This window comes from Thamnophis elegans, chromosome 10 (genome assembly GCF_009769535.1).
Source record: "Thamnophis elegans isolate rThaEle1 chromosome 10, rThaEle1.pri, whole genome shotgun sequence".
In the NCBI taxonomy this organism is placed as follows: domain Eukaryota; kingdom Metazoa; phylum Chordata; class Lepidosauria; order Squamata; family Colubridae; genus Thamnophis; species Thamnophis elegans.
In genome coordinates, this window is record NC_045550.1 from 6,038,791 (window position 1) to 6,061,394 (window position 22,604).

At 40.2% G+C, this 22,604-nt stretch overlaps 1 protein-coding gene across 6 annotated transcripts in view; it reads left to right on the plus strand.

The window, feature by feature from the left end:
• Positions 1–22,604, plus strand: part of CTBP2 (C-terminal binding protein 2) — a 270,925-nt gene that overhangs the window by 230,365 nt on the left and 17,956 nt on the right. For all 6 annotated transcript variants that reach the window (XM_032225573.1, XM_032225572.1, XM_032225574.1 and 3 more), the window contains 3 exons: positions 2,934–3,088; positions 12,540–12,684; positions 20,752–20,958. In XM_032225573.1, coding sequence (XP_032081464.1) covers positions 2,934–3,088; positions 12,540–12,684; positions 20,752–20,958 — 507 coding nt within the window. The remainder of the gene's footprint in view (positions 1–2,933; positions 3,089–12,539; positions 12,685–20,751; positions 20,959–22,604) is intronic.

The following is a 22,604-nucleotide window of genomic DNA, read 5'->3' on the forward strand; positions in this document are numbered from 1 at the left end:
CTGAGCAATGAAGTAAATCAAAGCAATAATCTTAAGGGACATGTTTGTAAGAGTGTAGAATTTTCTTGTTTTAACAGGGAAATAGTTTGAAGCAATCAGCGGCTATGGCTTTGATACTGTGGGAGGGAAGAGAGAGAGAGAGAGGAGAGAGAGAGAGAGAGAGAGAGAGAGAGAGAGAGAGAGACGATCTTAATCAGCATCAGCTAAGCGCAATCATCTCCTATTATTACGCAGTGTTCCTTCCGCCGAGTAGCCCTTCGACGGGGTGCATCCTGAAAGAACTCACAAGTGTTTTCCTGAACACTCCCTCTGATCCAAGGCTCCGCCGCCACCTGGTGGCCAACCAGTCTCTCCTCGCCCTGCTCGGAGTCGGCACCCTGTCCAGGGTTCTCCACCTTCTCCAGGGCTGACTCATAAGACCCCTCGCTGTCGGAGTCTGGCGGCAGCTCCAACGGCTCCTGCCGGGCCACAACCCCTACCTCACTATTTCAACATATTTATTTATTTAAAAAAATTAAAGGGCTCCATCTGAAATATATAACTTGGTCGACTAACAACCAAATTTCAAACACATACACAATACATACAGAAAGAACCTCATTAGCTAAGTTAAAATAGTCCAAAACAAAGAAAAAAAAAGGCAACATATAACTATTTCACAAACAAACATTGAGCTCCTTATCATCATGCCATAATCACTGAGTAGTTCTGAAGCTCTATTGCTATTTTCTACATAGCAAGAAGTACCAAAATATTAGTTGTAAAAGCTTCAGGAAACAGCACCAATGCTGTGTTTATGCCCTGACTTTAGATTATCGTTGTTATAGCAAATCAGACAATGATCTGGTTAACAACATCATTACAATCAATATCACCCTATTTTGGTTAGTGACCTGTTCTGTCCCCCCTTCTCCACTCCGTTAACAGACGACAGGCAGACAAACGTAAAAGGAACTCACTTTATCAGTTCTCGGCTCAGACTGGCTGCGAGCCCAAAAATAAACATAAATCAAGTCTCTGACCAGATAACAGAATACAAAACAAAACTCTTACAAAGCAATGCACTTCTCCAAGTGTTTCCTTGAATCAGGGTTACAGAAAGCAAATCACTTCTCCAAGTGTCTCTCAAATAAACCATGACCGATGAATGCTGAACGAACGTTGACTCCTGCAACCAGGGCGTGGCACCATCCGTCCTTTTATCACCAGAAGACGCCACTAACGAGCCCCAGCTGCATAGTTAATCTTGTATCCCGAAAAGACTCACAGGAGACGTCTGCTGAGTCACAACAGTGACGATATCATACATATATACACGCTAGATAATTGGCATAAAATAACCATAGATCAGAAATCACAATACAAATTTATATCAGAAACGCAGATAAAAGAAATTAGTCACAATGCCTTGTGGCCATCAAATGACATCAGTAGCTTTTTCATTTTTCTTTTCTAAAGGGAACAGACCTCTACACAAATATTTGCTATCTTTATTATTTATTTATGTAATTTATCGACCACCCATCTCAAAGTCAAGGGCAGCTAGAACAAATGTATATCTGAACTAACAACAACAACAACAACAACAACAACAACAACAAAATAGATTGCAACACATCTTGGTAACAATGGGAGAATCTTAAAATTAGGCTGACAAGAGAGTTTGTATATCTTTATAGCATACACAATTTAGGATGAGTTCTAGTATTATTATTATCGTCACCATCAAATTCATTTGCCACCCATCTCGCAGTTCAAAGGGACTCATCCTCCTAGGCTGTGTATGCTATAAAAATATTTACAAGGTTCCTGAAGAGATTATGGTGAGTTCTAATGTAAGAGCAAACTTTCTAGTGTTGACTAGCATCTAATATTGACTTTCCTATATTTCCCAAATAGAAGTGATATCTCTGGCCTTTTCTAAAATTGTGAGTCTTTCCATTGAACAAGTTGACTTCAGGGAAAGTTGATTCTACCCAAAGTAAACTTGGAACAAGTGAGACAACTACTTGATGGTCTATATATTTATTTATTGCTTACAATGATTCTGGCTCCATCTAGTACTAGTGACTAAGATTAATTACTTGATGGAAACATCTTCCAAGACAAAACTTAGCGTCCCTTAGCATGGATTATTCCTCTGCATGCAGAGAGGTAGATCTGGGGCTCCTATGAATGAGCTGGGGAGCACTTGTGCCATCTTTGTTGAAGCTAACCCAGATGTTCCAAATGGGAATCTAGCTAAAATTTATTTATTATTTATTTATTAAATATATTTATATGCCGCCCAATCCCAAAGGACTCTGGGCGGCTTACAAAAATATAAGAAAGAAAAAAAACACATAACGATAATTTAAAAACAATTTTAAAAACAACAAACACCCTCATTATATTCATTCTAGTCGGGGCTGGACCTCAACAATGAGGTCAACAGCCCCAGGCCTACCGGAACAGCCAAGTTTTTACAGCTTTCCTGAAGGCCATGAGAGTGGGTATGGTCTGGATCTCTGGGGGTAGCTGATTCCAAAGAGTCGGAGCAGCCACAGAGAAGGCTCTCCTCCGAGGGCCCGCCAGCTGACACTGTTTGGCTGACGGCATCTGAAGGAGGCCCAATCTGTGGGATCTTACTGGCTGCTGGGAGGTATGTGGCAGCAGGCGGTCTCGAAGGTCCTTATAACCATATTAAAAGTACAGATCTGTACATAATTTTCCAGGGGCAAGCTTTATGTATCACATTGGGGCTTTTTCTCTGTATGCTGTAAACTACAAATTCTAATTCTAATTAAATCATTAGATAATCTGTAAATTCGTGCATTAAGCAGCATCATTTTAGCATTAGAAAACCAAGGCATTCTAGTACAGTTTCAGATGAAGGTTTCTGTTTACATGAGTCCACTAGTGTTGCTTTAACATTTATGTTCATTTAATTCCAGGTATACGTCCACAAATAATGAATGGGCCTTTGCATCCTCGTCCATTGGTGGCTTTGCTAGATGGAAGGGATTGTACAGTGGAGATGCCTATTTTGAAGGACTTGGCTACCGTTGCATTCTGTGATGCTCAATCTACTCAGGAAATACATGAAAAGGTATTTATTATCATTTCCATTTCAAAGCACCTGACTTCTGTGATCCTAGGTGGCTAAAAGTACATTAACAACAACAAATAAATGACAGACATAACCCCATAACATCAAACGGGGGGCAGTCAAAGGACTCTACTGCGATCCTAAGGAATGAGTAATCTGGTAAACATTTGATAATCTGGTAATTACCAAAAAGGAAATGCTTTTGAGGTTCCACAAGATGGCACTGCTTAATTAACATGCCCACACTTGTTTACCTCACCAGTTTCTCAAATAAGCAGAGTGTATGCCATTCAGGGCTTTAGAGCTGATAACCAACACCTTGAGCTGTACCTAAAAGCCCTCTGGTGATCATTGTAGCTTCAAAGCATCAGGGACACTGCGCAAACATAACATGACCATTATGGCTCTCACTGCTTCATCCTGGATCAGTTATAGTGTCAGGCCTGCATTTATATTCCTTTTAGAGTTTTGGCCTGCCACACTTTCTCTTATTTCATTATGCTGTTTCATTAGTACAGTCGATGGGAGGGGGGAATAGAAGGAGTAGGATTGTGGAATGTATTGTTTTTCATTCTTTACTAGAAGCCAAGGTCATCCTTTGTCTCCGCACTTTCACACCTGACCGGAAGCAGCTGGGCGGAGACGCCAGCGTGGAAGAAGATTGGACCATGTGATGGATTGTTGGGGGGGGGGGACCAGATCATGAACTTTTAACTGGGTGGAATTCTGATGTCATTTCCAATATTGGGGTTAACACAGATGTGCCTAAGATGTCTGTCTTATTAAATTGGAACAAAAAGGATCGTTTTGCCTTGGACTGTGATTTAATTCTGCATGATACTTGGAACGCTGACATTTAGCTTCTGAGTTATTTTCAAGAGCACCCATATAGAGCACGTTACAGTATCCCAGTCAAGAGGTGACCAAGGCCTGAGTGACCTATCTTGCCCATAAGAATGGGCACAATTGGCATACAAGATGAACCTTGTACAAGAAATGTGCTTTGCAAATTAACGCAAAAAGAAGAGTGTCCTGTATTTAGCAACAATTCAACTTTTTCCCCCGGAAAATTTCAGGATAATTTATATTTTTACCTGTGGTTCCCAATCATTTTTGTGTAAATTCATATCATCAAAATCATATCCACCAGGTATATAATCATTGATTGATGTACTTGGATTGATTGAGGGTTTCTGCAAGTTGTAGTTGAATAATCTCAAAAACTCCTACAGGTTTCCACTGCTGAATTAACAAATTCTTGTAATAATTGTACACATAAGTTGCAAATACAGAAACTAATAGAGTAGGCGAAAGAACATTGTAGTGTAAAATTAAGATTCACTGCTGACTTCATTTTATTTTGAAACTTATTGCAATTCCACATTCCACTTTGTGTGCTGTTACAAAAAGATTGAGCCAACAGCTCTTTTCTCAGTGCATATCAAGCTTATGGAGAGCTGTTGCTAATCTTTCATGATGAAATGATGAATTGAATTGGCATTGTATAGTAAATTGATGACCATGCATTCTTGACTTAATTGTATGGTTTCTCTGCATCCTTCTGTTTATACTGACATAATTCTCTTGATAATCTGTGGCAGATATCTGGAATTTGGATTCCTGCATGCAGAAAAAAATCTTTGATAGACTATGTATGGATTTGATAATTAAATGTGCTGCTGATGAAGCCACAATAAATAATCTGATTTTAACAATTGATCTGACTAGACAGCTTTTATAAATAGATAGGGGATCAGAAAGAGATTAATGCAACCAATTTGCCTGATGCAGGTACAGTGTTCCTTAAATTCACAGCATCGGAGAACAATATTGGAACTAAATAGCATGTGTTCACAAAGTACAAGTTTTGTTATTTTGATTGATTTTCTTACCTGATGTAAATCAGTAAATGAAAGCAAAAAGAAACTATTAAATTAGATAAAGTATACTTGGATTTCATCTAGACAATAAGTTAAGTGCTTTCTAGAAATATTGTCAGCTTGGCTAAAATCTTATCACATTGATTGGCAAGAATAATTGAGATGAAACCTTGAATCACCTTGAAATGTGAAAAGTAGAAATATTGTAAGTTAAGAAATGCTAATATAAGCAAGTAAATTCCAGAGAATAAGTTAAGATGTTTATATATAACATTTCCCTGGTAGCCTTTTTCTAGCTAATTATGAAATGGAGATTAAGAGTAGAAAAATTACTCAGGGTAGGGATGTATCTAAGATTTTTTGGACTCACTTTTCACTTCTTGCAATGAAGTTACTGCTGCTGTTTTTCCCACTGAATTTCTGGTTCCACCACAAAACCGCGCTCAACTAAACCGCGTCCGACTAAACCGCGTAGCTGACGTCATCAACAGGGCGACAACAACGCAGAGACAGAAGCACACTGTAAACCCTAAACCTAACATTTAACCCCTAAACTTAAACCTAACCCACCTAAACCTAACCCTAACCCTTAACCTAAACCTAACCCTAAACCTAACCCTTAACCTAACCCTAAACCTAATCCTAACCCTTAACCTAACCCTAAACCTAACCCTAAAGCTAACCCTAAACCTAACCCTTACCTTAAGTTGAATCGGCTTGCTTTCAAAGCGCTATTTAAAGCGCCCTTCTTTCTCCGCGCTGGCTGTTGTCGCCCTGTTGATGACATCAGCGACGTGGTTTAATCGGGCGCGGCTTAGTCAAGCCCGGTTTTGACGGGTCACGGAATTTCTGAGGAAGTCTTGATTTTTTGCTTGGAGAATAGCCTTAGGGAATATTAGAAGTCTTTGTGGAATATCTAAATTTTACCATAGCTGATCAGAGTTTATGAATAGAATAGAACAGAACAATAACTTTATTGTCAGTTTGAATGTACACTAATCGACATACATTAAAATGAAATTTTATTGCATACAACTCTAAAAAGGTCACCACCTCCAATATACACTACATAAACATGAATAAATACATAAATTATTTACATTTATATACATAAATACAAAATTATGTATATACCTACATATATTATCTGATCAGAGTTATGTATCAGAGAAACAACACAGCCTAGTTTGGATATATACATGTACATGATGAGAAATAGTCCTAAATACATAACTATGATCAGTTCACAATCATATAAATAAATAACTGTTCTGTCCCCCCCCCCCTTCACGGCTTGAGAACAAACAGCAAGGACAAACTTAAAAGGAACTTTTCTTTATCAGTTCACAATTCAAACTGGCTTCGAGCCCAAAAAATAACATAAATACAAGTCTTTGACCAGATAACGTAATGAAAACAAATCTTTCTTACAGCAACTCAATTTGAAGAAAACGAAAGCAAAACACTTCTTCCCAAAGTCTCTATGAATCAGGGTTACAGACAGACAGAGCACTTATCCAAGTGAATCTTACATAAACCACGACTGATAATCAAACAATGTTGTACAAACCAAGGCACGCACGAAGGAACGTTGACTCCAGCGACTAGGGCGTGGCAGTCTCCGTCCTTTTATCTCCAAACTTGCCTCTAACCATCCCCAGCTGCATAATGAATCTTGTATCCCGAAAAGACTCTCAGCAGACATCTGCTGAGTCACAACAAATAACCCAGTTAAAAATAATCCAGTACAAAAGAAAAACCAAGACGACAAGATAACACACTCACAGAACTGACGGACCTGTTGGCTTCTTTCAACATTCTGACCCTAATTCCCAGGTCTTAAACCAACAAAGGGAGGCTGTTTTGTAGACCAGGCGTCATAATAGAGAGGCAAGTCTCCGTAGTCGTGCAAGATGGCCTTTTTAATAGAGGGGATGTGGAGCATGCCCATCCTTTTGGATCCAGAGACAGAGGTGAAAACACTCAGAGATAGGCAGTTTTGCAAGTAACCTCTGGAACGAGCTCCCCGTGGAGATTCGGACCCTCACCACCCTCCAGGCTTTCCGCAAAGCCCTTAAAACCTGGCTGTTCCGACAGGCCTGGGGCTGATGAGTTCTTGTCCCCGCTCGAATGGTGTGGCTGTTGATTGTTTTTAAATTGTGGTATTGTTTTGTCCATGTCTTTTTTTTTTCTATTTGTATCCCCTCCCCCCCCCCCCCCCGACTTGGTTTGTGAGCCGCCCTGAGTCCCTTCTGGGAATAGGGCGGCATAGAAATATAATCAATTCAGTTCAATTCAACCTAACCCTGGGCCATACAGGCTTTAAAGCCAATAACCAGCATTTTGAATTGCCCCTATAGCATGCTGAAAATTCATTCAGCTGCTGTGTTTTGGGCCAGTTGAAGCTACCAAGTATTCTTCAAGGGTAGTACTATGTAGAGAACATTGCAGTAATCTAATCAGGAAGTAAACAAGACATGGGTGAGAGTGAACAGACCTCCGAATCTAAGAATGGGCACAATTGGCACACAGAGATGAAGACAATCCAAGGCACCCTATCCAGAGCTATATCTTGCCTTTTTGAGCAGGAGTTCAAACCCCACATCCACTTTGTCTGAAGGACTATAAACCCCATCAAGGGTTAAATGTTGTTGTTTTTTAATTACCTGATCCCTGGAGCCAAAAGCTGAAAGGTGCTCAACCTTGCTCAGATGGATTTCAGTGCGTTTTCCCCATCCATACCCTCCGTCTCCAGGCACAGAAAAAGAATTTGACAACATCAATTGTGCTATATTATTGAATACATTTTAATATTTTTTTGTGTAAGTTTTGGAAGGAAGCAGAAGTTACATTGTTTGGAAATAGGGCTGTTTCCTATTGTTTAGAAATAGGAAGACTTTTAGTTGCATATATAACTAAAGTTTTTAAATGCTACTTAAATTCCTCAGGTTGTGATTTTTTTTTCAGTTGTGTAAATACTCGATTTAAAAATCTGTATTATTTAGAGATTTAGCCTTAAAAGTGAACTTCTTATGTTATTGAAAAGGTAAGGTTTATTATGAGCTTTATACGGAAATAAGTGGTTTTGATGTAAGGAGCCGAGGTGGCGCAGTGGTTAAATGCAGCACTGCAGGCTACTGCAGTTCTGCAGTTCGGCTGTTCAAATCTCACCGGCTCAGGATTGACTCAGCCTTCCATCCTTCCGAGGTGGGTAAAATGAGAACCCGGATTGTTGTTGGGGGCAATATGCTGACTCTGTAAACCGCTTAGAGAGGGCTGAAAGTCCTGTGAAGCGGTATATAAGTCTAACTGCTATTGCTATTGCTATTGATGTCTGGGCAAAATTTGGAAACTACTTTAATAGAATGCCAATAGTTGAGGTACTAATTATATTATTTAGTACGTGACCCGTCAAAAGCACGGAGGACAAAATCGCACTCGACGAAAGCGCGCATGTGATGTCATCACAGTGTGACAAAAAAAATTAAAAATTGAAATAAAATTAAAATTAAAGCAAGCCGATTCACATAAAGGTAAGGTTTAGGGTTAGGGTTAGGGTTAGGTTAAGGGTTAGGGTTAGGTTTAGAGCGTTAGCGTTAGGTTTAGCATTAGGTTAAGGGTTAGCGTTAGGTTTAGCGTTACGTTAACGGTTAGGTTTAGAGTTAGGTTTAGGATTAGGTTTGGGGGGGTTAGGGTAAGGTTTTAGCTTTATTTTTACATTTTTCGATCACAGCGCGATGTTTTCGTCGCGCTGTGATGACGTCAAATGCGGGCTTTCGTCGAGCGCGATTTTGTCCTCCGCGATTTTGTGGTGGAACCATTTAGTATGCCACTCTCTCTTTCTCCCTTTTTAGAAAAACAAAGGAAAACATTAAGAAGAAAACAATTTAGTGGGAAGTTGCTTCACTGTTTGTGGTGGTCCTAGTCAAAACATAGTCACTAAAATGGATTTAAAGTAAAGGAGAGGAAAGAATCCCCATGTTACATAATTGAATGTAACATATAGATTGATCCTGAGAAGTATTCAGATCTAGGGCATCATTATTCATTTACCATGCATGTACTGTAGCCTAAGTTTTCTAACCTTGTAAAAATCATTCTTTTTTTTTTTTATTCTACGCTGACAAGAATTCTAAATCGCTGAGAATTTGGATCTTGAAAATACAAGATAAATTTGTCTTTGTCGGTGCTTATCTTTGAGCAAAGCTGAGCAGGCTGAAAGAACGCTGTATGGAAACTGATTATTTGGTGTGATCGGAAGATTTTAATCCAGGTCTTCCAGAAAGGGATATAAAGGGGATAGGAAGCAGCCAGATAAGAATTGCCTGAATATAGATGGCAGACAAAATCATTTTAAGGATTACCATCATTCATAGATCATCCTGCCCTCAGGACAGAGTCCTAAAGAATTATAACTTGCTACACTTATTTAAAATCATCTGTAGTAAATAACTGATCAACTCTAATGCAAAGCTATTATCAAAGCGTCTCATCCTTGGCTATTGCTTATTCAAAACATTCTTCCAAGCTGTATTTAGAAGAGCCGAGGGGGCGCAGTGGTTAGGGTGCAGTACTGCAGGCCACTTCAGCTGACTGTTATCTGTAGTTCAGCGGTTCAAATCTCACCGGCTCAAGGTTGACTCAGCCTTCCATCCTTCCGAGGTGGGTGAAATGAGGACCCAGACTGTGGGGGCGATATGCTGACTCTGTAAACTGCTTAGAGAGCGCTGAAAGCCCTATGAAGCGGTATATAAGTCTGATTGCTATTGCTATTTACACAACATATGGGGTCACAAGAGCGATTGTAATTTTAGCTTTAAAGACTCTTTGGCTGATAAAATTAGTCTGCTAGAGTATAAAACTTATTGAGCCCATGGATCCATATCCAGTGGTATGGAACAAATCATTTCACTTTTTCTCTTATATTTTTATCTAACTTTGAGAATTAAATTGTAGTAACTTAACATTCTTGCATGCAAAAAAAAAAGTTTTATAAAAAAATTAATTTACATCTCAGGCTCATTTTTTTTCCCTTTGTCAAAATGAATGGTGTTTAGAGATAATTTTTCTTTGGAAAATAGTAAAATGAATTCAAAAGTAAAAACCCAGTACATATTAATAAATAGGACACCAATGAATAGAAAGGTTAGAGGGTTAATAGACATGAATGTTTTTACTATCTGCTCTTTAATATTGGGAGAAAGGCCTTTTTTGTGGAGTAAGTTAGGTTGACTGATTTCATAAATCAAGGAAGACAGAACTACATAAGTAAGTGATCTCCAAACTTATTTGGTCATCTCTATTGAATAAAGCAGGGGTCGGCAAACTTAAACATTCAAAGAGCCATTTGGACCCCTTTCCCACAGAAAACACTGGGAGCCACAAAGGTCCTAACCGGAAGCTCCCTGTTCAATTCTGGAGCCGACCAGAAGTTCAGTTCCCCCACCATAGAGTCTCTTCCTAGCGTGGCGTACTTTTTCCTCTACCTGTCATAACCGAAAGCCCTCTCAATTGTGGAGGCAACTGGAAAACCCTCCCCTTGCCATGGAGTCTTCTCCTGATGTGCTTTCCCCCGCTGGAAAGCTCATTGCAAAATTGTGGTGCCAACCGGTGACGGAGCCGCAGCAGAGGGAGGAAAGAGCCACATGCGGCTCCAGAGCCACAATATGCTGACCCCTGGAATAAAGCATAAACAAAGGGCTTTTACCAGTGTGGTACATTACAGAGGTGGTTAAAGTTTATGAAAACTGTAAGAATCACTGCAATCATGCTGCATATAGAGGAGTAGGAAGAAGAGGAGGAAAGGGGGTGTTTCTTCAGATTGAACACATTTCTTCACATTAAACACATGGAGCTGGTCATTACTGTACTAAATAAAAGCCTTACGCAAAGTCATAAGACTGCAAAACTTGCAGAATTCCAATTAACCAGTGAGAAAATATTCAAGGAGATGGGGGTTTTTTGTTTTGCTTTTGTTCTTCCCCATATTTCCATTTAATTTACAGAAAACTAATGCAATTTGTGAGCTAAAGAAAGGGGTAAGCAACGTGTTTGGGACGGGCCATATTTATTTAACAATTTTCTCCTTCTTGCAGAAAAAAATGTTTCATAAAATTATCTCCTTTTAACTTTATTGATCATTCTTCAAGAGACATGTGTCAATTCTTTTTCTAGCCCTTGGAAGGACACACTAACGCAATTAGAAAAGTTCGACAGAAAAGAGAAAGGGTTGGAGACGACTTCCTTTCTCCTTCAGTTATGTAACCCTTGAGTGATTATTCCCTAGGTTTTTAAATTAGTGTTGTGGAGAAAATGAAGTATTAGTATATCAAGAGAGACCCACCTATTTGGAATTCTGCAAACATGGTCTACTTTCTTTTGTAAAATGGCTGCTCCAGAGGATTGTTCTTTGACAAAATGATTGCTATTGGGGATATAATTAATTAGAAAGTACTGATCACCAGAATTCTGCCTTAACTCACACCTGTAGCATACTCCCTACTACTTCTGCTTGTATTTTATCCAGGCAGGTAAGTATTTTCCAAACAAACCATGGGTTTGCAACCACCCATCTAAGTGAGTTTACAGTATTTTTGGAAATAAAGATAATGTTACAGGATAGTATTTTGCTTTAAAACAACCTGTTCCCAGTTTTTAATCTTTTTTTTTTTACAAATATATATATTTGTATATATAAATTCACCTAGGGCAGGAAGCCTTACTTTCTTCAGGACAGATATTCAGTGCTATTTTGATCTTTGTAGATGCCAGATTAGGAATGTTTATCCTGAGAAAAGTGATAAAGATTAATCATAACCTACATAACAGTGGTGGGTTTCAAAAATTGTTTGAAACTACTTTGTGGGTGTGGCCTCCTTTGTGGGAGTGGCTTGCCACCCATGTGACCGGATGGGAGTGGCTTGCCGCCCATGTGACTGGATATGAAATTATGAATTAGTACTTAGGTCGGTCCAAGTAGCTATTCAGAAACTCTGGAATTGAAGCATGCAAGTCTTAAAGCTCTCAAGTTACAAGATCCTTCCACCCCTAACCCTTTAGCAGTGGTGAGTTTCAAAAATTTTTGGAACCTCTTCTGTAGGTGTGGCCTGCTTTCTGGGTCCACTGGTGGAACCTCTTCTAACCGGTCCGGTAGATTTGACGAACCGGTTCTACCGAATAGGTGCGAACTGGTAGGAACCCACCTCTGCTACATAAGTTCCAAAATTATTTGAGTTTTATATAAATGCATGTATTAATATAAGTTTACTTGGGACTGTATCATGATTCAGTTGTTTATTATTACTGTTTTACTCGTGATCTTTTTATCCAGGCTTTCATTCACAGTCTGAAATTAAGATAAACACTTCAGAATGAAGAATCTGACATGAAAATATTTGCTGAAAAGTTTTAGAATTACTGCTGTTGTCCTGGAGTTTTTGAGCATTTCTCTCTCTTTGAACCATGTGCCTTGATAGATATTTGAATATGATTCAACATTGGACTTCAGCTTCTATTCCAGAATAGATTCATCTGCTATACTAATTTCTATGATTTCTGTGTTTGTCTTGTAGGTTTTAAATGAAGCTGTTGGAGCAATGATGTATCACACTATCACTCTCACCCGGGAGGACCTAGAGAAGTTCAAGGCTTTACGAGTCATTGTTCGGATAGGTAGCGGTTATGACAACATTGACATCAAGGCTGCAGGGGAACTTGGTACGTTTAAATGCCACTCCTGCGGATCCTCTTTCTAAAATGTTGCTTGTTCTTAAATGCAAAGTAAATTATTTAATTGTCTCAGGATTGTAGGCACTAGCACTTAGACTTATATACCGCTTCACAATGCTTACAGCCCTCTGTAAGCGCTTTACAGAGTCAATATATTGCTCCCAACAATTTGAACCCTCATTTTACCAACCTCGGAAGGACGGAAAGTTGAGTCAACCTTGAGAACCAGTGAGAATTGGATTCCTGGCAGCCGGCAGACTTAGCTTGCAATACTACATTCTAACCACTGCACCACCACGGTTCTTGAATTAGTGTATATAGACTTGTTTTTCATTGGAGTGGCTTATATACAATTCTGATGCATGATGAAATATCTTCATGTAATTTGGTTGATTTATTCATAGTAAACATGGGGTCTCTGGTAGAGGTAAGATATATATTATAAGTTAAATGAACCTATGGAATCCTGATGTGGAAATAACACTCACCTAGAATAGATATTGCCGTACAGTTTTCTGCAAGAATACTATACTTTCAGAAGCATTGTGGGGGGAAGGTAATGTCGCCTGTTGTACAAATGAATCATATTCAATAGTTAGGAAGATAGAAACAGATTGTACTATTCTGTGCTTCTGTATCTCCATAGTCACAAAACCTCTGTAGACATTTAATTCAATACTAGTGCGTCAAGAAAAGTTTATGAAATGGTAGGAGAAGAAATGAAGATTTGGCTTAAATAATGTTAAACTAGCTTTATCTAACAGATCATTGTCCAAATAAGCTGCTGTTGCAGTTCCTAGAAAATTCCCAGAGAGTTATTTTGGCACATCTAGTAGGCATCAGATTGATCAGCTAAATGTAGAAACTAATCCTGGGTTAGTTTGTGGGTATATATGTTTAACCCTCTTTCTTCAAAACAATATGTGAAGGATAATTTTGTTCTATTGTTGATTAACAGCATCTTAGCAAGTTTTGTATACTGTATTTAATTTCAACTGTGATTAGAGGAAAGAAGCTAACTTTAACTCTGCTTTATAAATTACTTTATTGAGATTAACCTCAAAGAATAGCCTGAAACAATTTTTTTGCATCTGTTCACGTCTATTCCAGACACATGGACTAGTAGCTACATTCATGGATTTTTGCAATTCATCCATAAAATACTAAAATATTACTTAATAATACATGCCAACTGTTTGACCATGTAGAGGATGCAGCTCTATGTCTTTGGATCCAGCTGCTATTCCTATTAAAGCTGCTTAAATGGATCCTATGTTTCTTCCAGAATATATTACCATAGTAGTTATTTTATATTAGTTTTATAAATTGTATGTTCTATTGCCTATTATATTAAAAATTATAAGTGCCCTATATTCTTAAATTTGGATAACACACATATAGAAATTCTCATGTCTGTAACCTTTAACTGAATGAAATGGTGAATTATAGGGCAATTAGTTGAACTAATCAGGACCAGCGTATCTGCAAGACCGCCTACTGCCACACACCTCCCAACGGCCGATAAGATCCCACAGGGTGGGCCTCCTTAGGATGTCGTCAGCCGGACAGTGTCGGCTGGCAAGCCCTCGGAGGAGAGTCTTCTCTGGCTGCTCCGACCCTGTGGAATCAGCTACCCCCAGAGGTCCAGACCTTACCCACTCTCATGGCCTTCAGAAAAGCTGTTAAAACCTGGCTCTTTCGGCAGGCCTGGGGCTGTTGACCTTATTGTTAAGGTCCAGCCCCGATCAGAACGTATGCGTGTTGAGAATTTTTAAAACTATTCTTTTATTTTGCTTTTCTTTTTTCTTTCTTTGTAAGCCGTCCGGAGTCCTCCGGGATTGGGCGGCCTATAAATCTAATAAATAAATAAATAAACTAAGGTACCTCAAATGGGCTAACCTACAAAATGAGTCCATCACTCCTTGTTTCATTCTTTCAGTGGTGTTCTTTTACCAGATTCCTCAATGCCTTCAGCAATGGCAGAGCTTCTAATGTACTTGAAAAGTTCTTAAAAATCCAGGAACATATTTTGAGCTGTATTTCTGCCTTGAAAGTAGCCCATTTTGAACTGTATAGGAGTTGACAGCGGGTAATAGTTTCTGGCATTTTGCGTATTGCATGTTTTATGGTAATTTTATGTCAGAAATGTTTTACAAAATTTGCCAAATTTTAATTTCACAGGAAACAGGATTCTGGATTTTGGACACATTCCATAGGTTAGCCCATTTGAGGTACTTTGGTTCAACTAGTTTGCTCTATGATTCACCACTTTACCCAATTGAAGGTTACAGACATGAGAAGTGTGTGTGTGTATGTGTGTGTGTGCGTGCGCGCATCCCACCTTTTTTATTTTTACCAATAACTCAAGGTGGCAAATACAGTAGAACCTCGGGTCACAAACATTTCTGATTACGACCAAATCAGGTGCCAATCAAAAAAATCCACTAAATATTTCACTCTGTTCACGAACACATGCTCGGGTGGTAATCAAACACAGCTGCAGTTATTTCCCCTTCCACACCTTTTTTTTTGTGTGCGCGCATGCACAGTCAGTCTTGCTTCCAGTCACGACCAAATCAGGTGCCGGCCAAAGTCCTGGAACGGATTACGGTTATGACCGGAGGTTCCACTGTATATCCAACACACGTTTTCCCTCCTATTTTCCTCATCACAATCACTCTGGGAACGTGACCCGACAAATGCGCCCCCGACAACAGCGCGCCCAACAAAACCGCGGCGATAAAACCGCGATGTCAACAGCGCGCCCACAAAGGCATGTCGACAAAAGAGCGCTGACAGAAGCGCGATTACGGTTAGGGTTAGGCTTAAGGTTAGATTTAGGGTTAGGTTTAGAGCGCGCTTCTGTTGGCGCGCTGTTGTCGGCGCACTTCTGCGCTCATTCGTTGGCGCAATTTCGAACTCGCGTTTTTTTCACAGCGGTTTTGTCGGCGCACTTTTGTCGAGCGCGCATTTGCCGGTGAACCCTCTGGGAAGGGAGTCCTTCGGGATTGGGCGGCCTATAAATTTATTAATCAATCAATCAAGGGAGTTGAACTGAGAGAGAGTGACTGGCCCAAAGTCACCAAGTTGGCTATCATAGCTAAGGCAGGACATATAGTTATTGGGGTAACTTTTCTCGGCTTTAATTGCATTCCTACTCTTGCTTTAACGTTCTTCTAGGACTCTGGGATTTGAGGATCTTATTTAAAGACTTCCGTCCATAATACAGTTTCCAAGGATAGTCCTTTCAAAGTGCTCCTTATTCTGCAGATTCCAGCCTTCTCTGTCCCAAAGTGCGACTTCCATGATTCTCTAAGATGGCTCGAGGTTTTTTTGCATGGGTTAGCATGTTTGTGTTGGTCTCCAAATTATAATAAACTGCCAGAAAGACTGTTCATGGCGGCATAGAAATGGAAACCAATTTATCTTAGATCTTACTGAGCCCAAAGGCTGCATATTACATGCAGTGGCCTTCATCAAGAGAATGCCCCAAGTAGCTTCCATGTGAAAGTCATTGGGGAATAATTTCGAAGCACCATCAGCATAATGAAGCCTTAATTTTTCATTAGATATCAAATAACGTTACAAACATATCTTCTGGGGTTATTCCCTGTATAAAGGCTTATGCTCAACTCAATATTGGAAAATTATTTTAAAGAAGTAATTTATTAAGGGTGAGGCATACAGGCAGTTGTTTCCTTGGTTTCATATTCCTTTGCAGCAATCTCTCATTGTCTGACAAATATAAACAACTAATGACGCTATCCTTAACTAAATTAAAGAATTGTAACATATTGGCCATTTCAGTTTGCTGCTAAATAGTTCTGAGCTATTTGCAAGCAGGGCTGTTAACTGTTTTACCACTAATGAGTTCCATAACATTAGCATATAAAATAAAATTGATCTTTATAGGTTGCCAACTGTGTATGTCTGTCGATAGGGTGTCATTAAAAAAAAATTAATTGATTCAAAGTATTCCATTGTAAATCTTACTAAAGAATCACATATCCTTTGTAGCTGTTTCCTAAATTAGAGTCTTTGGGTGTCATTTACATAAATATGTTCCAACTTACCTATGACTCCTCATGGGTTTTTTTTTCCTAGCATCACTCGGTTGTCAGAATATTTTAGGGAATTTTCAAAGAAGTAAATTTATCATTGACATTTGAAGATTTCCTATTTCCTTTTATTGCCTCAGAAGTCCAAATAATCTGTTGGAATTTTAAATGCCTTAATATATACAAACATATTTTCCTTAGTTCTATATCCCTTAAAGACATCCATAACTCTTTACCCTATAGCACGGCAACATTAAAAAACAGAAAAGCTACCGCTGATATCAAAAGTTCTTGGATCTTGTAGGCCCTCTTCTTCCAAACTAGTGCCCTGTAGGTACAGTGGGGCAAAAAAGTATTTAGTCAGCCACCAATTGTGCAAGTTCTCCCACTTAAAAAGATGAGAGAGGCCTGTAATTGACATCATAGGTAGACCTCAACTATGAGAGACAAAATGAGAAAACAAATCCAGACAATCACATTGTCTGATTTGGAAAGAATTTATTTGCAAATTATGGTGAGAAATAAGTATTTGGTCACCCACAAACAAGCAAGATTTCTGGCTCTCACAGACCTGTAACTTTTTCTTTAAGAGGCTCCTCTGTCCTCCACTCATTACCTGTATTAATGGCACCTGTTTGAACTTGTTAGCAGTATAAAAGACACCTGTCCACAACCCCAAACAGTCACACTCCAAACTCCACTATGGTGAAGACCAAAGAGCTGTCGAAGGACACCAGAAACAAAATTGTAGACCTGCAGCAGGCTGGGAAGACTGAATCTGCAATAGGCAAGCAGCTTGGTGTGAAGAAATCAACGGTGGGAGCAATAATTAGAAAATGGAAGACATACAAGGCCACTGATAATCTCCCTCGATCTGGGGCTCCACGCAAGATCTCACCCCGTGGGGTCAAAATGATCACAAGAACGGTGAGCAAAAATCCCAGAACCACACGGGGGAACCTATTGAATGACCTACAGAGAGCTGGGACCAACGTCACCAAGGCTACCATCAGTAACACACTACGCCGCCAGGGATTCAGATCCTGCAGTGCCAGACGTGTCCCCCTGCTTAAGCCAGTACTTGTCTGAAGTTTGCTAGAGAGCATTTGGATGATCCAGAAGAGGATTGGGAGAATGTCATATGGTCAGATGAAACCCAAGTAGAACTGTTTGGTAGAAACACAACTCGTTGTGTTTGGAGGAAAGAGAATGTTGAGTTGCATCCAAAGAACACCATACCTACTGTGAAGCATGGGGGTGGCAACATCATGCTTTGGGGCTGTTTCTCTGCAAAGGGAGAGGAAGACTGATTCGTGTACAGGAAAGAATGAATGGGGCTATATATCGTGAGATTTGGAGAGCAAACCTCCTTCCATCAGCAAGGGCATTGAAGATGAAACGTGGCTGGGTCTTTCAGCAGGACAATGATCCCAAACACACCGCCCGGGCAACGAAGGAGTGGCTTCGTAAGAAGCATTTCAAGGTCCTGGAGTGGCCTAGCCAGTCTCCAGATCTCAACCCCATAGAAAACCTTTGGAGGGAGTTGAAAGTCCGTGTTGGCCAGCGACAGCCCCAAAACATCACTGCTCTAGAGGAGATCTGCATGGAGGAATGGGCCAACATACCAGGAACAGTGTGTGCCAACCTTGTGAAGACTTACAGAAAACGTTTGACCTCTGTCATTGCCAACAAGGGATATATAACAAAGTATTGAGATGAACTTTTGATATTGACCAAATACTTATTTTCCACCATAATTTGCAAAAAAAAATTCTTTCCAAATGAGACAATGTGATTGTCTGGATTTGTTTTCTCATTTGGTCTCTCATAGTTGAGGTCTACCGATGATGTCAATTACAGGCCTCTCTCATCTTTCTAAGTGGGAGAACTTGCACAATTGGTGGCTGACTAAATACTTTTTTGCCCCACTGTATGTTGGAGTGTAATTTCTCTAGGTAGTATGCAGTTCTAATTCACAATTTCAAAACAAAAACCCTCAAGGCTCAAAGGGAGTATTGTCGACATTCAAGGCCTGAGTTGTCCCTCCTCTTCGTTCTTACTATTAATAGATGCTAAAAGTTAATCATGTGCAATGAATCAAGTGGATGAACAAGATTGGTACAATCACTTCTCCATAGTTTCCTCCAACACTCCCCATATGTAGTATGAACAAGATTATATGGGGAGGGGGGGATAAGTTATCTCAGAAAGAACAAAGTGCCTTAATTCACCAGGTTTTATCATATAGAAAATTGTTTGTTACTAAAGTGAGTATGTCAGAATCTGAGAAGATGGAACTTCGATTAAAATCTCAGCATTACCAGGAAGCTAACCTCATAGACTTCCATCAAACCATTTTTTTCCCTCAATATAATCTGCTTATAACTTTGCATGAGTGTTTGAGTGGTACATGTGTGGTATTGATGCTATTGGAAGAAAAAAAATGAGATGAAAAATGTACTGAAGCAAGGCACTTTATTAATTCTTCTATGCCCATTATCTAAGATTGTTTTAAGAGACAGAAATCTGTGAATAAGGTTAAGATGAGTTTTGCTTTCAAAGCATGCAAGCAGATGGTGCTGCTACTATCCTGGAGTGACTGGAGAATGGGAAGAAGCTAATTTTGCTGAACTCCTCTCCTTACTCTGGTATCCTGCCGTCAAAAGAATCAGTCCTATGCTGAGTGAACATGGCTACGCTTTATCAAAGCTGCTTATTACTTAACCCTATTACGTTAGATCATTTAGCTTAGCGTTACCTTGTTGAAAGCAGGGCATTCCATGAAGGCAAATCATCTTCTTGCAGATATACAAGGCGAAGAGGGAAAATAAGTCTTGGGCAGAAATGTTAGGGTAAAATAAAAAGCATGGATGATTGAGCATGGCATTAAGGTCTAAGAGATTTCACACGTACATACTTTTAAGTGCAGCTGGTGTCCAGATTGGAAGCCAACTGTATTTCTAAATGAGGCCTGGAGACTTTCCATAGCATTACACAGATCTCAGGAAGGGATTCTGATTATAATTTGTTTAAACTGAATGGGATCAGAGGAAGAGCAGTGAGAAAATACATATATATATGCGTCAATTGCACTACTGCTACTCAGACAGATAAATTGACAAATTACACAGTGAGGCCAAAGTATGGAGCTACTGCCTACTGGTTGCAAGTCTCTCTTAGGCCTGTCCATAGAAGTGGCATTCACAATCTCTTCGGTTCACTGACAAAAGGGCCTTTTTTCTTTTTTTTCTTTCATCTCTCACTCTTTTTCTTTCTTTTTTATTTTTTTATTTTTTTATTTCTTCCTTTCTTTCTCTCTCTCTCTCTCTCTGTGTCAGTCTGTCTGTCTGTGTGTGTGTGTGTGTTTGTGTCTGTGTGTGGCAGTGGTGGGTTTCAAAAAATTTTGGAACCTCTTCTGTAGGTGTGGCCTGCTTTCCAGGTCCACTGGTGGAACCTCTTCTAACCGGTTCGGTAGATTTGACGAACCGGTTCTATCGAATAGGTGCAAACTGGTAGGAACCCACCTCTGACCTAACCCTAAACCTAACCCTTACCTTAACCTAAATCGCGCTTCTGTCGGCGCGCTTTTGTCGTGCGCGCATTTGTCGGGTCACAAATCTCTTCTGCCAACCTTAGTCTTCAGGCAAGGACTGTAGTTGATTTGTAAGATGTGTTGCCCACAATACAAAGAGATGTGCAAGTGAGAATTCCCCACCTTGTGGTACTTTCAGAAAAAGATCATTTCCTTGTTTCTGATCCTGCAGTTATAAGCATTAAAATTTGATACCACACATTCATATTGAAGATAATATGTGTGTGCTAACTAACAGAAGTAGCCAAGGAGTCTTTGAGCAAGAGAAGTTATGTTTAATCCGGTTTAGTATTGTTGCAAAGTGTTTTCTTTTCCAGGAAACAGAACAGTTCTTCGTTTAGAAGCAAATGGTGGTTTTTTGAGAGTTGTCTTCACTAAAACTTGGGTTTCTGTCCTCTCCTCCAGGGATTGCTGTTTGCAACATACCTTCTGCAGCAGTTGAAGAAACAGCCGATTCTACCCTCTGCCACGTCCTCAATCTGTACAGGCGGAATACTTGGCTCTACCAAGCTCTGCGGGAAGGAACCCGAGTGCAAAGTGTAGAACAGATACGGGAAGTGGCTTCCGGAGCAGCCCGTATTAGAGGCGAAACACTTGGCTTGATCGGATTTGGTATGTTGGAGCTTTCCCAGGGGCGGGGGGGAGAGGGGGCGACTTTGGTTTGTTCAAAATGGATCGCATAGCGACCCAATCTTCCAAGGAGATTCCTACATGGATTCTGCCCCCAGGTGTGCTCCTGCACCATTATTTAAGGAGGATGCTTTGAGCAGAAGCTTAACCTTGAGTGTAAAGGGAAGGCTTAGTGTAACCTGGGTCAGGCAATAGCAATAGCAGTTAGACTTATATACCGCTTCATAGGGCTTTCAGCCCTCTCTAAGCGGTTTACAGAGTCAGCATATCGCCCCCAACAACAATCCGGGTCCTCATTTTACCCACCTCGGAAGGATGGAAGGCTGAGTCAACCCTGAGCCGGTGAGATTTGAACAGCCGAACTGCAGAACTGCAGTCAGCTGAAGTAGCCTGCAGTGCTGCATTTAACCACTGAGCCACCTCGGCTCTTCTGCTCCCAACAGCCAGCTCCTTCCCTATATGACAGTGAGCCACGCAATCATCGAAAGCTTTTTTAAAAGCTTTTTAAAGCATTTTAAATGCTTTAAAAAGCAGGGGGGAAGTGTGTGGGAAGTTATCATCCAGCCCTCTCCCAGAAAAATGAAATCTCCTAGGAAATATTGAAAAGGCAGAATATTTCTCTGGATATGAAAAGAAAGAAACATGTTTTAAAAGACGGAATAGTTGCCTGTAGCTTCCTGCCCATCTCCACTGTTAATGGGCCATTAAGAAGGCCAAGCTAGTCCCTTTTACATAATAAAGACTTCTCCACTGCAGCCCCAGGGGGGATGGGAGTAAAGGCATGATAATATTGGCCCTTTACTCAACTGACCACATGGCATCTGAGAACTCAACTAAACCTGGATTCAAAACACAGCCCAGAGAGTTGCCCCTGCATGGCCCTATGGGAGTCTGACAACCAATCAGAATACATTTCTTACACAGCAACAGGAAACAGAGAGGTGGGACCAAACAGGGTATAAAAAGCCTAGCAAGCCCCTCCCTCAGCCCTTCTCTTCTTCTCCACCAACATTGAAGCATGTGATCACCTTTTCTGTTCAGGACTCAAGCCATGTGGTCCTGTCCATCAATAAACCATCTTTCCAAGCAGCCTCCATGTCTCCAGTGTCTTTTTCCCCACTTGGAGCTGAACCCAGGAGGACATTTCTTTCATCAGTCTTTAAAAAGCACAGGAGGAAAGTGTTTGGAAGACTATGCAGTTTTTCTCCCCATGATCTCACCCTGTTCGTGATCTAACCCTGTTCTCTGAATTCAGCTGTTCCTAACAAGGCTTCCTGTTAGCACAAAGTAAACAAGAGGGACCGTCTCGTGAGAAGCCTGTTTGTTGCTGATGGTTTCAAAGCTCCTTGTACTTGGAAGGAGGAGGGATAGACGGTTCCATCACAAAACCGCGTTCGACTAAAGCGCGCTCAACGAAACCGCGTAGCTGACGTCATCACAGCGCGACTAAAAAAGCACGCTGTGAACGCTAAAGCTAAAATTTAAACCTAAACCTAACCCCCCTATACTTAACCCTAAACCTAACCCTTAACCTAACCCTAAACCTAACCCTAAACCTAACCCTTAACCTAACGCTAAACCTAACCCTTAACCTAACCCTTAACCTAACCCTAAACCTAACCCTAACC